Source organism: Oncorhynchus keta, chromosome 15 (assembly GCF_023373465.1).
Source record: "Oncorhynchus keta strain PuntledgeMale-10-30-2019 chromosome 15, Oket_V2, whole genome shotgun sequence".
Lineage (NCBI taxonomy): Eukaryota > Metazoa > Chordata > Actinopteri > Salmoniformes > Salmonidae > Oncorhynchus > Oncorhynchus keta.
In genome coordinates, this window is record NC_068435.1 from 1955157 (window position 1) to 1971649 (window position 16493).

A 16493-nucleotide genomic window follows, 5' to 3' on the forward strand; every position below is an offset into this window, starting at 1 on the left:
CAGGGTCAGTCACAGTACAGGACCCCTGGAGCAGGGTCAGTCACAGGGTCAGTCACAGGGTCAGTCACAGTACAGGACCCCTGGAGCAGGGTCAGTCACAGGGTCAGTCACAGTACAGGACCCCTGGAGCAGGGTCAGTCACAGGGTCAGTCACAGTACAGGACCCTGGAGCAGGGTCAGTCACAGGGTCAGTCACAGTACAGGACCCCTGGAGCAGGGTCAGTCACAGTACAGGACCCCTGGAGCAGGGTCAGTCACAGTACAGGACCCCTGGAGCAGGGTCAGTCACAGTACAGGACCCCTGGAGCAGGGTCAGTCACAGGGTCAGTCACAGTACAGGACCCCTGGAGCAGGGTCAGTCACAGGGTCAGTCACAGGGTCAGTCACAGGGTCAGTCACAGGGTCAGTCACAGGGTCAGTCACAGTACAGGACCCCTGGAGCAGGGTCAGTCACAGGGTCAGTCACAGTACAGGACCCCTGGAGCAGGGTCAGTCACAGGGTCAGTCACAGTACAGGACCCCTGGAGCAGGGCCAGTCACAGGGTCAGTCACAGGGTCAGTCACAGTACAGGACCCCTGGAGCAGGGTCAGTCACAGGGTCAGTCACAGTACAGGACCCTGGAGCAGGGCCAGTCACAGGGTCAGTCACAGGGTCAGTCACAGTACAGGACCCCTGGAGCAGGGTCAGTCACAGGGTCAGTCACAGGGTCAGTCACAGTACAGGACCCCTGGAGCAGGGTCAGTCACAGGGTCAGTCACAGGGTCAGTCACAGGGTCAGTCACAGGGTCAGTCACAGGGTCAGTCACAGGGTCAGTCACAGTACAGGACCCCTGGAGCAGGGTCAGTCACAGGGTCAGTCACAGGGTCAGTCACAGGGTCAGTCACAGTACAGGACCCCTGGAGCAGGGTCAGTCACAGGGTCAGTCACAGGGTCAGTCACAGTACAGGACCCCTGGAGCAGGGTCAGTCACAGGGTCAGTCACAGTACAGGACCCCTGGAGCAGGGTCAGTCACAGGGTCAGTCACAGGGTCAGTCACAGTACAGGACCCCTGGAGCAGGGTCAGTCACAGGGTCAGTCACAGGGTCAGTCACAGTACAGGACCCCTGGAGCAGGGTCAGTCACAGGGTCAGTCACAGGGTCAGTCACAGGGTCAGTCACAGGGTCAGTCACAGGGTCAGTCACAGGGTCAGTCACAGTACAGGACCCCTGGAGCAGGGTCAGTCACAGGGTCAGTCACAGTACAGGACCCCTGGAGCAGGGTCAGTCACAGGGTCAGTCACAGTACAGGACCCTGGAGCAGGGCCAGTCACAGGGTCAGTCACAGGGTCAGTCACAGTACAGGACCCCTGGAGCAGGGTCAGTCACAGGGTCAGTCACAGTACAGGACCCTGGAGCAGGGCCAGTCACAGGGTCAGTCACAGGGTCAGTCACAGTACAGGACCCCTGGAGCAGGGCCAGTCACAGGGTCAGTCACAGGGTCAGTCACAGTACAGGACCCCTGGAGCAGGGTCAGTCACAGGGTCAGTCACAGTACAGGACCCCTGGAGCAGGGCCACGTGTTATACCTTGATTACACCGCTCGTGTCGCGTGCGAGAGCGTTGCAAAATAAATGTTGAAATCTATGTTATTCAATTATTGCATCCACACTGTTCCCAAGCTCCAACGAGTGTCTGCGTTGCCAAGGGATAAAATAGAACCGCAAGCTAGCTAGCTAAATATGCCATACATGTTAAATGCTTTTCAACCTGTCCCCAAATTAAATGTCATTGGTTCAGAGTTTGTTTTGATATTTTAACCTGCGTGTCGTGATCGCGTTTGGTGTGAGGGGGGGCAAAATATATGTACGCACGATGGACCACGAGCACTGCCGGTTTGGGTTCCGTGTTAGTCCGCCGAGCTAAAGCCTCTGCCTTACAGCTCAGGGAGCCAATGCAAGTCTTTAGGAGTCAGACGATGTTACCTACCTTTGCTACAATGATATCATACCTCATGGTCAGGTTAAAAGGGTTAGGTCTATGTGTGTGTGTGTGTGTGTGTGTGTGTGTGTGTGTGTGTGTGTGTGTGTGTGTGTGTGTGTGTGTGTGTGTGTGTGTGTGTGTGTGTGTGTGTGTGTGTGTGTCGTACCTCCTGGTCAGGTGATATGGCGACAGAGAAGACTTTAACCCCGTGTTGCCTGGCCTCATTGGCAGCTTCCTGTAACCCCCCACAGGGCTCCTTGTAACCTGTTAGAGGATGGCCGTCCGTCACCACGACGATGTACTTATTCTCCTGGTAGTGGGAGCCCCTGAACACACACACAGTGAAGGAAGGAGAATGAAAAACCACTGGGAGGGGCCAGTGTGGTCAGAGGGCAATTAGGGAGCGTTACTTAGTTTAGTTGGTAGTTATCTCATCGCTGCAACTCCCACACGGACTCGGGAGAGGCGAAGGTCAAGAGCCATGTGTCTTTCAAAAACACGACCTCACACTGCTTCTTGACACAGCGCACATCCAACCCGGAAGCCAGCCGCACCAATGTGTCGGAGGAAACACCGTACACCTGGCGACCTGGTTAGCGTGCACTACGCCCGGCCTGCCACAGGAGTCGCTACTGCGCAATGAGACAAGGATATCCCTGCTGGCCAAACCCTCCCTAACCCGGACGACGCTGGGCCAATTGTGTGCCGCGACCCAGTGCCTTAGACCACTACGCCACCCGGGAGGAGGACATGAGCATTTCAAACAATATATGTGTGTGTGTGTGTGTTACCCTATGAGCAGCTCAGCGATGCCTCTCTTGATGGCACAGTCAGTGTGTGTGTGTTACCCTATGAGCAGCTCAGCGATGCCTCTCTTGATGGCACAGTCAGTGTGTGTATTTACCCTATGAGCAGCTCAGCGATGCCTCTCTTGATGGCACAGTCAGTGTGTGTGTTTACCCTATGAGCAGCTCAGCGATGCCTCTCTTGATGGCACAGTCAGTGTGTGTATTTACCCTATGAGCAGCTCAGCGATGCCTCTCTTGATGGCACAGTCAGTGTGTGTATTACCCTATGAGCAGCTCAGCGATGCCTCTCTTGATGGCACAGTCAGTGTGTGTATTTACCCTATGAGCAGCTCAGCGATGCCTCTCTTGATGGCACAGTCAGTGTGTGTTCCCTTGCCGATGTAGCTGATGCCCTTGATGTCACTGATGAGCGCCTGGCGCTCGGTGGCGATGTCACTCAGCTGGCGCACTAAGATGATCTCATCAGAGTAGTGCAGCGCTCCGGAGTTCCACGTCAGGGAGCGGTCACATGGCTGGCGCCTAGCAACAAGGACATGAGACAGAGAGAGAAATAGATATGTCAAATCACGCAAAACAATGTAACTACAGGTAAATGACTTTTACCATTACAGTAAGTCTCAAACAGGACCTACAATCTTAGAAAAAAAGGTTCCAGAATGTTGTCTCCATAGTAAATGCTGTCCCCATAGTAAATGCTGTCCCCATAGTAAAAGCTGCCCCCATAGTAAATGCTGTCCCCATAGTAAATGCTGTCCCCATAGTAAATGCTGTCCCCATAGTAAATGCTGTCCCCATAGTAAAAGCTGCCCCCATAGTAAATGCTGTCCCCATAGTAAATGCTGTCCCCATAGTAAATGCTGTCCCCATAGTAAATGCTGTCCCCATAGTAAAAGCTGTCCCCATAGTAAATGCTGTCCCCATAGTAAATGCTGTCCCCATAGTAAATGCTGTCCCCATAGTAAAAGCTGCCCCCATAGTAAATGCTGTCCCCATAGTAAATGCTGTCCCCATAGTAAATGCTGTCCCCATAGTAAATGCTGTCCCCATAGTAAAAGCTGCCCCCATAGTAAATGCTGTCCCCATAGTAAATGCTGTCCCCATAGTAAAAGCTGCCCCCATAGTAAATGCTGTCCCCATAGTAAATGCTGTCCCCATAGTAAATGCTGTCCCCATAAGTCGCTCTGGATAAGAGCGTCTGCTAAATGACTTAAATGTAAATGTAAAAATAGTAAATGCTGTCCCCATAGTAAAAGCTGTCCCCATAGTAAATGCTGTCCCCATAGTAAAAGCTGCCCCCATAGTAAATGCTGTCCCCATAGTAAATGCTGTCCCCATAGTAAAAGCTGCCCCCATAGTAAATGCTGTCCCCATAGTAAATGCTGTCCCCATAGTAAATGCTGTCCCCATAGTAAAAGCTGTCCCCATAGTAAATGCTGTCCCCATAGTAAATGCTGTCCCCATAGTAAAAGCTGCCCCCATAGTAAATGCTGTCCCCATAGTAAAAGCTGCCCCCATAGTAAAAGCTGCCCCCATAGTAAATGCTGTCCCCATAGTAAATACTGTCCCTATAGTAAATGCTGTCCCCATAGTAAATGCTGTCCCCATAGTAAAAGCTGCCCCCATAGTAAATGCTGTCCCCATAGTAAAAGCTGTCCCCATAGTAAATGCTGTCCCCATAGTAAATGCTGTCCCCATAGTAAATGCTGTCCCCATAGTAAATGCTGTCCCCATAGTAAAAGCTGCCCCCATAGTAAATGCTGTCCCCATAGTAAATGCTGTCTCCATAGTAAATGCTGTCCCCATAGTAAATGCTGTCCCCATAGTAAATGCTGTCCCCATAGTAAATGCTATTTTGGGTTCCAGGTAAAACTATGTTGGGTTCCATGTAGAACCCTCTGTAGAAATGGAGCTACATGGAACCCCAAAGGGTCCTACTTGGAACCAGAATCGTTATTCAAAGGGTTCTCTTATGGGGACAGCCAGAGAACCTTTCAAGGGTTGGGTTTTGTGAATAACCCAAACATGGATTAATTTATTCATTTTCATGCTGGGTTGACCCAGCAGCTGGGTCTTTTTCAATCTAATCCACAGATTATTTTCAGGAAGCCAATCTATTAGGGACGTGGCTTTCAGATAGTTGTTTTTGGCCACCTGTGAGAGTGAATGCATGCGTGCGTGCGTGCGTGCGTGCGTGCGTGCGTGCGTGCGTGCGTGTGTGTGTATCTTACATCTCTTTGAGCTCCATGATGAAGCGTTCAGTAAAGCTCTTGATCTGGTCGATGTAGAAGTTGGGAGGTTTGGCCCTCAGAGCAACACTCTCAGACGTGTCCAGCACAAAGAACAGGTCCACCGGACACTCTGAACACACACAGAAGTAAACATAAACATAGGAAATATCTTCAACAGAAACAAACACCTGACACCTGTATATGGGGCGGCTGGGTAGCCTAGTGGTTAGAGTGTAGAGGCGGCAGGGTAGCCTAGTGGTTAGAGTGTAGAGGGGGCAGGGTAGCCTAGTGGTTAGAGTGTAGAGGGGGCAGGGTAGCCTAGTGGTTAGAGTGTAGAGGGGGCTGGGTAACCTAGTGGTTAGAGTGTAGGGGCGGCTGGGTAGCCTAGTGGTTAGAGTGTAGAGGGGGCAGGGTAGCCTAGTGGTTAGAGTGTAGGGGCGGCTGGGTAGCCTAGTGGTTAGAGTGTAGAGGGGGCAGGGTAGCCTAGTGGTTAGAGTGTAGAGGTGGCAGGGTAGCCTAGTGGTTAGAGTGTAGAGGTGGCAGGGTAGCCTAGTGGTTAGAGTGTAGAGGCGGCAGGGTAGCCTAGTGGTTAGAGTGTAGAGGGGGCAGGGTAGCCTAGTGGTTAGAGTGTAGAGGGGGCAGGGTAGCCTAGTGGTTAGAGTGTAGGGGCGGCAGGGTAGCCTAGTGGTTAGAGTGTAGAGGGGGCAGGGTAGCCTGGTGGTTAGAGTGTAGAGGGGGCAGGGTAGCCTAGTGGTTAGAGTGTAGAGGCGGCAGGGTTGCCTAGTGGTTATAGTGTAGAGGCGGCAGGGTAGCCTAGTGGTTAGAGTGTAGGGGCGGCAGGTAGCCTAGTGGTTAGAGTGTGGGGTGGCAGGTAGCCTAGTGGTTAGAGTGAAGGGGAGGCAGGTAGCCTAGTGGTTAGAGTGTAGGGGAGGCAGGTAGCCTAGTGGTTAGAGTGTAGAGGTGGCAGGTAGCCTAGTGGTTAGAGTGTAGGGGAGGCAGGTAGCCTAGTGGTTAAAGTGTAGGGGAGGCAGGTAGCCTAGTGGTTAGAGTGTAGAGGGGGCAGGGTAGCCTAGTGGTTAGAGTGTAGAGGGGGCAGGGTAGCCTAGTGGTTAGAGTGTAGAGGGGGCAGGGTAGCCTAGTGGTTAGAGTGTAGAGGTGGCAGGGTAGCCTAGTGGTTAGAGTGTAGAGGTGGCAGGGTAGCCTAGTGGTTAGAGTGTAGAGGCGGCAGGGTAGCCTAGTGGTTAGAGTGTAGAGGCGGCAGGGTAGCCTAGTGGTTAGAGTGTAGAGGCGGCAGGGTAGCCTAGTGGTTAGAGTGTAGAGGGGGCAGGGTAGCCTAGTGGTTAGAGTGTAGAGGGGGCAGGGTAGCCTAGTGGTTAGAGTGTAGAGGGGGCAGGGTAGCCTAGTGGTTAGAGTGTAGAGGGGGCAGGGTAGCCTAGTGGTTAGAGTGTAGAGGGGGCAGGGTAGCCTAGTGGTTAGAGTGTAGAGGCGGCAGGGTAGCCTAGTGGTTAGAGTGTAGAGGCGGCAGGGTAGCCTAGTGGTTAGAGTGTAGAGGCGGCAGGGTAGCCTAGTGGTTAGAGTGTAGAGGCGGCAGGGTAGCCTAGTGGTTAGAGTGTAGAGGGGGCAGGGTAACCTAGTGGTTAGAGTGTAGAGGCGGCAGGGTAGCCTAGTGGTTAGAGTGTAGAGGCAATGTCCTGTGTTTACCAAATCATGAGAGCAAACCACACACAAGTCAGAGTTATCATAATGTCCATCTTTAATTATTATGAGCTCCATCACAACCCTGTGACTCTCAGATCAATTCAGTGTCAATCAATGAATTCTCTGAGAGTCCCCTCACACATTGCAACTGAGATCCTTTATAGCAAAGACACACATAGCCAGACAGCATTGGCTATAAATTATTGTTCAGCTTTGTCTCCTAAACTATGTTCTTATCTCGCTCTCAGGACCATAAAACAAAACCTCATCAACATCCATATATCAAATACACCCCTCCTGGACAAGATCACAGAGACACAGTGACTGGCACACAGACATTGTGGAGCCAAGAGATAATTGGTTCCCCCTCAATTATCCCTTAAAATGGTTTAAAAGATATGTTTACATATGAAGACAAGCTTGACCTCTCCCCTTTCTGCGGCCCAAGTAACTGACCCCAGGACAGAGAAAGGATAACTGCAAATGGCCACCACTACAGTACAACAAGATACGTTCTAAATGAGAAGTAACTCACAAGCATATAATGAAAATAAAACATCTTATCTATGTTACCCAACTAATTCTGATTTATCCCCATATGAAAATGTTATAATATTGTTTACAAAACGCTTTATATCCATTGATTAGCTGCAATGGAATGTTTCTATTCTGTATATTTGCCTGTGATATGAGGTTTGTCTCACTTAGCTACGTGAAGATTCATTCACTTCCTGGAAGTGACATCTTCTAAATGACTAAACTGTCAAGTGGAAATGTTTTACATACAGATCTCATGTTACTGTATTGAAATATTTTTAATATTTTATATTTATGTCCCACATGTATCATTTGTACAGTTCTTTATTAAAAATGTAGATATTTGTTACTTTGGACTGTGTAAACATAAAACAAAACAAACGTTTGTTTTAGAATACTACAGTACTTACTATAGAATTATGTAGTAAACTGTAGAAAAGTGTAGAATACTATGCTACACACTGTAGTACCCCTCAATCATGTGTAGTACTTACTATATAATGTTGTAGTATACTGTAGAACACTATAGTTAATACTACAGTATAGTACAGTATTATCCACAAAAAATACTGTAGTAAATACAGTAATGTCCACCAAAACACTTCAGTCCCCAAATACAATAGTTTTTTAAGTATAGTAATACTACTTTATGTAATTCATAAATAAGGGTGATTTTTTTAGTTTGTTGCTTATATCCTACCCATTCCCCTCCCCCATATCCCAATTTGTGCTATCCATAAGTGATAAACCTACATGCCAAGTATACACTCTTAGAAAAAAGGGTTCTTCAGCTGTCCCCATAGGATAACTTTCTTTTCCAGGTGGAACCCTTTTGGAGTCCATGTAGAACCCTCTGTGTAAAGAGTTCTATATAGAACTCAAATGGGATCTACCTGGAACCAAAAGGGGTTCTTCAAAGGGTTCTCCTAGGGGGACAGCCGAAGAACCCTTTGAGGTTCTGGAGAGCAACTTTTTTTCTAAAAATGTAGACCATAATTGTGTTCCCATCAGGAAATAGAAAAGAGCAGTAAATACTACAGTAAACACTACAGTGAACACTACAGTAAATACTACAGTAAACACTACAGTAAACACTACAGTAAATACTACAGTAAACACTACAGTAAATACTACAGTAAATACTACAGTAAATACTACAGTAAATACTACAGTAAACACTACAGGAAACACTACAGAAAATACTACAGTAAACACTACAGTAAATACTACAGTAAATACTACAGTATACTGCAGTCTGCAATAACACTATGTGAAATACTACAGTATACTGCAGTCTGCAACAACACTACAGTAAATACTACAGTAAACACCACAGTGAACACTACAGTAAATACTACAGTAAACACTACAGTAAATACTAGAGTATACTGCAGTCTGCAACAACACTACATTAAATACTAGAGTATACTGCAGTCTGCAAAAACACTACAGTAAATACTAGAGTATACTGCAGTCTGCAAAAACACTACAGTAAATACTACAGTATACTGCAGTCTGCAACAACACTACATTAAATACTAGAGTATACTGCAGTCTGCAATAACACTACAGTAAATACTACAGTATACTGCAGTCTGCAAAAACACTACAGTAAATACTACAGTATACTGCAGTCTGCAAAAACACTACAGTAAATACTATAATATATACTATAGTTTAAGTATATTAATACTACAGTATTTATTCTACAGTAAATTGGAAATACTATACAGTAATATATGGAAAAACTTTATAGCCAATTCTACAATACAGTCGTAAAAAACACGACAGTTGTTGAACTATTTTAAAAGTAAAGTATTTATATTATAGTAAACTATAGTATTGTTTATGTGGGTGAGGCTGTCACACCCTGGTCGAAGTATTTTGTGTACTTTATGTATTGGGTCAGGCCAGGGTGTGGCATGGGGTTTTTGTATTGTGGTGTGTTCTGTCTTGGGGTTTTGGTGTGTATGTATTGGGATTGTAGCTTAGTGGGGTTATCTAGCAAATCTATGGCTGTCTGGAGTGGTTCTCAATCAGAGGCAGGTGTTTATCGTTGTCTCTGATTGGGAACCATATTTAGGCAGCCATATTCTTTGAGTTTGTCGTGGGTGATTGTCCTTAGTGTCCTTGTAACTGTCTAGTGTCAGTTGACAAGTATAGGCTGTTTCGGTTTTCGTTACGTTTATTGTTTTTGTAGTATTTGTGTTATTTCGTGTTTACGTTTGTTTGATTAAACATGGATCGCAATCTACACGCTGCGTTTTGGTCCGACTCTCCTTCACCACACCTAGAAAACCGTTACAGAGGCAGATATATAGCTTTTTTTTAAAAACATGATTATTTGTCCATGATTAGATAGTGAAAAAACTCACCAATCTCTTTCAAAATTTCTATAATCAGTAAAAGCTCATTTACCAACATTTCTGAAAATTTATTTTTAGCATTTTGGAATTAAATTATTCATATACACACAATCACACAATAACATTTGTTACTCAATTGGCGGTAGTCTCGAAGTTAGAGAGCTGGGTTGCCTGTTCGAATCTCAGGACTGGTTGGGAAAATGAGAGTGACAGTATAGACTTTACGTCCGTCCCCTCGCCCCGCCCTGGGCTCGAACCAGGGACGCTCTGCACACGCCAACAGTCACCTTCGAAGCATCGTCACCCATCGCTCCACAAAAGCCGCGGCCCTTGCAGAGCAAAGGGAACCACTACTTCAAGGTCTCAGAGCAAGTGACGTCACCGATTGAAATGCTATTTAGCGCCGCACCACCGTTAACTAGCTAGCCGTTTCACATCCGTTACACTGGCAACGAGCTGGTTGCCAACTATCGAGTTAAGCAGGCATATATCCCACTGCTATATATATATATATATAGAGAGATGCTATAATATATACTACAGTTTATTGAGTTAAGCCTATATCCCACTGCTATATATATATATATATATATATATATATATAGAGAGAGAGGGAGAGAGATGCTATAATATATACTATAGTTTATTGAGTTAAGCCTATATCCCACTGCTATATATATATATATATATATATATATATATATAGAGAGAGAGAGAGAGAGAGAGAGATGCTATAATATATACTATAGTTTATTGCGTTAAGCCTATATCCCACTGCTATATATATATATATATATATAGAGAGAGAGATGCTATAATATATACTATAGTTTATTGCATTAAGCCTATATCCCACTGCTATATATATATATATATATATATATATATATATATAGAGAGAGAGAGGGAGAGAGATGCTATAATATATACTATAGTTTATTGAGTTAAGCCTATATCCCACTGCTATATATATATATATATATATATATATATAGAGAGAGAGAGAGAGAGATGCTATAATATATACTATAGTTTATTGCGTTAAGCCTATATCCCACTGCTATATATATATATATATATATATATAGAGAGAGAGAGAGAGAGATGCTATAATATATACTATAGTTTATTGCATTAAGCCTATATATCCCACTGCTATATATATATATAGAGAGAGAGAGAGATGCTATAAGATATACTATAGTTTATTGCGTTAAGCCTATATCCCACTACTATATATATATATATATAGAGAGAGAGAGATGCTATAAGATATACTATAGTTTATTGCGTTAAGCCTATATCCCACTACTATATATATATATATATATATATATATAGAGAGAGAGAGATGCTATAATATATACTATAGTTTATTGCGTTAAGCCTATATCCCACTGCTATATATATATATATATATATATATATATATATATATATATATATATATATATAGAGAGAGAGAGAGAGAGAGAGAGATGCTATAATATATACTATAGTTTATTGAGTTAAGCCTATATCCCACTGCTATATATATATATATATAGAGAGAGAGAGAGAGAGATGCTATAATATATACTATAGTTTATTGAGTTAAGCCTATATCCCACTGCTATATATATATATATATATATATATATATATATATATATAGAGAGAGAGAGAGAGAGAGAGAGAGATGCTATAATATATACTATAGTTTATTGCGTTAAGCCTATATATCCCACTGCTGCCACCAGTGTAATGAAGCTGGTCATAAAAGAAAGGGTAAAAGAAAAATGTAATGCACAAAACTGTTGTAGCAGTTGTACTAAATTGTACAACTTCGAATAACAAAATAAAAGTAATATTTCAACTACAATATGTTTAGACGAAGGCCTCAATTCATTCAACAACCTCAGAAATATTATGATTCTGCATCCTGCATAGGATTTAAATTCAAATCCCAGCAATTTACACAGATTGATTGAGTGATTGATTACCCCTAAGGTCAGTTTCACTCCCCTAAGTGGTAAATTAGGCTGTGGGTAACATTTTAATTATCCCACTCTAAGCATAATATGCAGCTGTGAGAGCTAGATAGACTGTAGCCTAACTACATACAGTAGGACCAACGACCAAACCAGCTCAGCAATTCTGCCAGTTTAGGCACGGCCTAATATATGATTTTAGCATTGTCTATTTTACTAAGCTCTCTGTAGCTCCTACAGGCTGTTTGTTAAACTTCCAACGCAACATCTGGCCAAGACGCAGAGACATGCCAGAAACCATCCCGATTTTCGCTCTCTCGTTCGTTCTCCGTGGTTTCTAACTTGTTTCTCATCCCACAGAGCTTGTTTAGTTCCTTATTAATTACATAGCATACATAGACATACAATACCCGGACAACCCGGAACAATAAATCCGTTTCTTATCTAGAAACAAACTTTATAAACTCACCCCAGAACTTGGGTCTGTCGGTCTGCTGTGCGAGCGCCCCAGCGCACAGCGCAACGCACAGCAGAGAGAGAACTCCATGAGCCTCCATGCCTTTATTCGCTTAAAACTAGACTTTCAAACCCAAAACACTCCCAACCGTCTCCAACCCGAACCTCCGAACTGAACTTCAGAAGATGGATGAAACCGGAGCTCAGTCAGAGTTCTAATTCCGTTAAGTCAGTTAAAAGCCCGAGCCAACACGGGAGCGCGCAGCAGAGCACCAGCAGATGGAACGCCTCGCAAAGAGGAGGGAGGAAGAAGAGGAGTTTACGCGCCTTCCTCTTCAGAAGAAAGTACATTTCACGCAGTAACTATGCTATGATCTAGATTGCAGAAGGGTCCAACGCCCATGCATATCTACATAAGAAACACACTATTCGTATAGACCGACATCTGTAGCTTGATGTTGTGACGTCTTTATTTCGTTTTAGTGGTGATTCTGTCAGCCTCTCCCAGTGTCTAAGGGACCTTATGGCAAACATCTGGAAGAGGGAAAATCAACTTGTGCTTGATTGTAGTTTTGTTTTGACAGCCTTCCTAGTAAATAATGTAACATCGGTCTACACAGTGCAATCATGTTATATCAACATCACACATTCAGTCTAAGTACACTATGAAAAACAGATGGCAAACGCTACTGTCCTTCTTTTGTATATATATTTTAGCCAATGTTTAATGAAATAACTCTCTCTCTTGCTCTCTCTCTCGCTCTAGTGTGTGTGTGTGTGTGTGTGTGTGTGTGTGTGTGTGTGTGTGTGTGTGTGTGTGTGTGTGTGTGTGTGTGTGTGTGTGTGTGTGACTATGTTGCTGAGGGCAAGATGGAAGAGTTTCAAGACATCTGTTTTACTTCAGTGTCCAGATCTGACCTGACATGGACGAGAGAAGGAGAGAGAGAGAGATATTTACTTTATATATTATCTACCTCACTTGCTTTGGCAATGTTAACACATGAGAGAGAGAGAGAGAGAAAGAAAGAGAGAGAGAGAGAGACAGAGTGAGAGACAGAGCGAGAAATAGAGTGGGAGGGAGGTGGGAGAGAGAGAGGTCGTGACTCCCAGAAAGAGTTAGAGTGCCACCTTGTGGTTTTGAAAGGAAGCGAGGAGGAGGAGTTGGGAGTTGGGTATGTCGAGAGTGTTTGGGGGTTGGGTGTGTGTGTGTGTGTGTGTGTGTGTGTGTGTGTGTGTGTGTGTGTGTGTGTGTGTGTGTGTGTGTGTGTGTGTGTGTGTGTGTGTGTGTGTGTGTGTGTGTGTGTGTGTGACTGTGAGACTACAGAGGGAATCTGGCCTAAACTCAGAGTTTCCATTGAGAACACTGTTTCAGAGAGAAAAATAGGTTTACAGAGTGGAGAGACAGGGGTGGAGGTCGAGGGAGAAAGGGGAGAGAGAGGGAAGCAAGAGTCAGAGAACAAGGGAGTGAGAGACGAGTAAGACAGAAAGAAGAGAGAGGGGGGGAAGTGAAAATGAGACAGGAAGAGAGAGGGGTAAGAGAGAAAGAAGAGAGAGTGAGAGAGAGGGGAAAGAGAGAAAGAAGAGAGAGGGAGAGAGAGGGGACAGAGAGAAAGAAGAGAGAGGGAGGGAGAGAGGGGAATGAGAGAAAGAAGAGAGAGGGAGGGAGAGAGGGGAAAGAGAGAAAGAAGAGAGAGGGAGAGAGGGGAGAGAGAAAGAAGAGGGAGGGAGAGAGGGGAATGAGAGAAAGAAGAGAGGGGAAAGAGAGAAAGAAGAGAGAAGAGAGGGGAAAGAGAAAGAAGAGAGAGGGAGATAGAGGGAGAGAGGGGAAAGAGAGAAAGAAGAGAGAGGAGAGAGAGGGAAAGAGAGAGAAGAAGAGAGAGAAAGAGAGAGAGGGGGAGAGAGAGGGAAGGGGAGAGAGAAAGAAGAGAGAGGAGAGAGGGGAAAGAGAGAAAGAAGAGAGAGGGAGAGAGGGGAAGAGAGAGAGGGAAAGAAGAGAGAGGGAGAGAGAGGGGGAAGAGAGAAATAAGAGAGAGGGAGAGAGGGAGAGAGGGGGAGAGAGGGGAAAGAGAGAAAGAAGAGAGAGGGAGGGAGAGAGGGGAATGAGAGAAAGAAGAGAGAGGGAGGGAGAGAGGGAGAGAGAAAGAAAGAGAGAAAGAAGAGAGAGGGAGAGAGGGGAAAGAGAGAAAGAAGAGAGAGGGAGAGAGGGGAATGAGAGAAAGAAGAGAGAGGGAGAGAGAGGGAGAGAGGGAGAGAGAGGGGAAAGAGAAAGAAGAGAGAGGGAGAGAGGGGAAGAGAGAGGGAGAGAGGGGAAAGAGAGAAAGAAGAGAGAGGGAGAGAGGGAGAGAAAGAGAGAAAGAAGAGAGAGGGAGAGAGGGGAAGAGAGAAAGAAGAGAGAGGAGAGAGAGAGGGGAAGAGAGAAAGAAAGAGAGGGAAAGAGGGAAAGAGAGAAAGGGAAAGAGAGAAAGAAGAGAGGGGAAGAGGGGAAAGAGAAAAGAAGAGAGAGGGAGAGAGAGGGGAAAGAGAGAAAGAAGAGAGAGGGAGAGAGAGGGGAAGAGAGAGAAAGGAGAGAAAGAGAGAGAGAGGGGAAAGAGAGAAAGAAGAGAGAGGGAGAGAGAAAGAAAAAGAGAGGGAAGAGAGAGGGGAAAAGAGAAAGAGAGAGAGAGGGGAAAGAGAGAAAGGAGAGAGAGAGAGAGAGAGAGGGGAAAGAGAGAAAGGAGAGAGAGGGAGAGAGAGGGGAAAGAGAGAAAGAGAGAGAAGAGAGAAAGGAGAGAGAGGGGAAAGAGAGAAAGAAGAGAGAGGGGAGAGAGGGGAAAGAGAGAAAGAAGAGAGAGGGAGAGAGGGGAAAGAGAGAAAGAAGAGAGAGGGAGAGAGAGGGGAAAGAGAGAAAGAAGAGAAGAGAGAGGGAAAGAGAGAAAGAGAAGGGAGAGAGGGAAAGAGAGAGGGGAAAGAGAGAAAGGAGAGGGAAGAGAGAGAGAGAGGGAGAGAGGAGGGAGAGAGGGGGAGGGGAGAGAGAAAGAAGAGAGAGGGAGGGAGAGAGGGGGAAAGAGAGAAAGAAGAGAGAGGGAGAGAGAGGGGAAAGAGAGAAAGAAGAGAGGGAGGGGGCTGTTTGGCAGCTGCATTGTGTGTGTGTGTGTGTGTGTGTGTGTGTGTGTGTGTGTGTGTGTGTGTGTGTGTGTGTGTGTGTGTGTGTGTGTGTGTGTGTGTGTGTGTGTGTGTGTGTGTGTGTGTGTGTGTGTGTGTGTGTGTGTGTGTGTGTGTGTGTGTGTGTGAGAGAGTGTGTGAGAGTGTGTGAGAGTGTGTGAGAGACCAGGGTCAGTTACACTATAGAGGGGAAAAGGACCAGGGTCAGTTAGTTACACTATAGAGGGGAAAAGGACCAGGGTCAGTTAGTTACACTATAGAGGGGAAAAGGACCAGGGTCAGTTAGTTACACTATAGAGGGGAAAAGGACCAGGGTCAGTTAGTTACACTATAGAGGAGAAAAGGACCAGGGTCAGTTAGTTACACTATAGAGGGGAAAAGGACCAGGGTCAGTTACACTATAGAGGGGAAAATGACCAGGGTCAGTTACTTACACTGTAGAGGGGAAAAGGACCAGGGTCAGTTACACTATAGAGGGGAAAATGACCAGGGTCAGTTAGTTACACTATAGAGGGGAAAAGGACCAGGGTCAGTTAGTTACACTATAGAGGGAAAAGGACCAGGGTCAGTTAGTTACACTATAGAGGGGAAAAGGACCAGGGTCAGTTAGTTACACTATAGAGGGGAAAAGGACCAGGGTCAGTTACACTATAGAGGGGAAAAGGACCAGGGTCAGTTAGTTACACTATAGAGGAGAAAAGGACCAGGGTCAGTTAGTTACACTACATTACATTACATTTACATTTAAGTCATTTAGCAGACGCTCTTATCCAGAGCGACTTACAAATTGGTGCATACACCTTATGACAACCAGTGGAACAGCCACTTGCATCTAAATCTTGTTGGGGGGTGAGAAGGGGGTGAGAAGGATTACTTACCCTTACTTACCCTATCCTAGGTATTCCTTGAAGAGGTGGGGTTTCAGGTGTCTCCGGAAGGTGGTGATTGACTCCGCTGTCCTGGCGTCGTGAGGGAGTTTGTTCCACCATTGGGGGCCAGAGCAGCGAACAGTAGAGGGGAAAAGGACCAGGGTTAGTTAGTTACACTATAGAGGGGAAAAGGACCAGGGTCAGTTAGTTACACTATAGAGGGGAAAAGGACCAGGGTCAGTTACACTATAGAGGGGAAAAGGACCAGGGTCAGTTAGTTACACTATAGAGGGGAAAAGGACCAGGGTCAGTTACACTATAGAGGGGAAAAGGACCAGGGTCAGTTACACTATAGAGGGGAAAAGGACCAGGGTCAGTTACACTATAGAGGGGAAAAGGACCAGGGTCAGTTAGTTACACTATAGAGGGGAAAAGGACCAGGGTCAGTTACACTATA

General features: G+C 45.6%; 1 protein-coding gene across 1 annotated transcript in view; it reads right to left on the reverse strand.

Annotated features, from left to right (window-relative positions):
* LOC127907722 (collagen alpha-1(VI) chain-like) overlaps positions 1–12431 on the reverse strand; it is a 79006-nt gene extending 66575 nt beyond the window's left edge. The window contains exons 1-4 of the mRNA XM_052464305.1: positions 12040–12431; positions 5000–5129; positions 3090–3290; positions 2129–2288 (exon numbers count right to left, since the gene is read on the reverse strand). Of these exons, the coding sequence (XP_052320265.1) occupies positions 2129–2288; positions 3090–3290; positions 5000–5129; positions 12040–12127 (579 nt within the window). The 5' untranslated portion in view covers positions 12128–12431. The remainder of the gene's footprint in view (positions 1–2128; positions 2289–3089; positions 3291–4999; positions 5130–12039) is intronic.
* Between the last annotated feature and the right edge of the window lie 4062 nt (positions 12432–16493).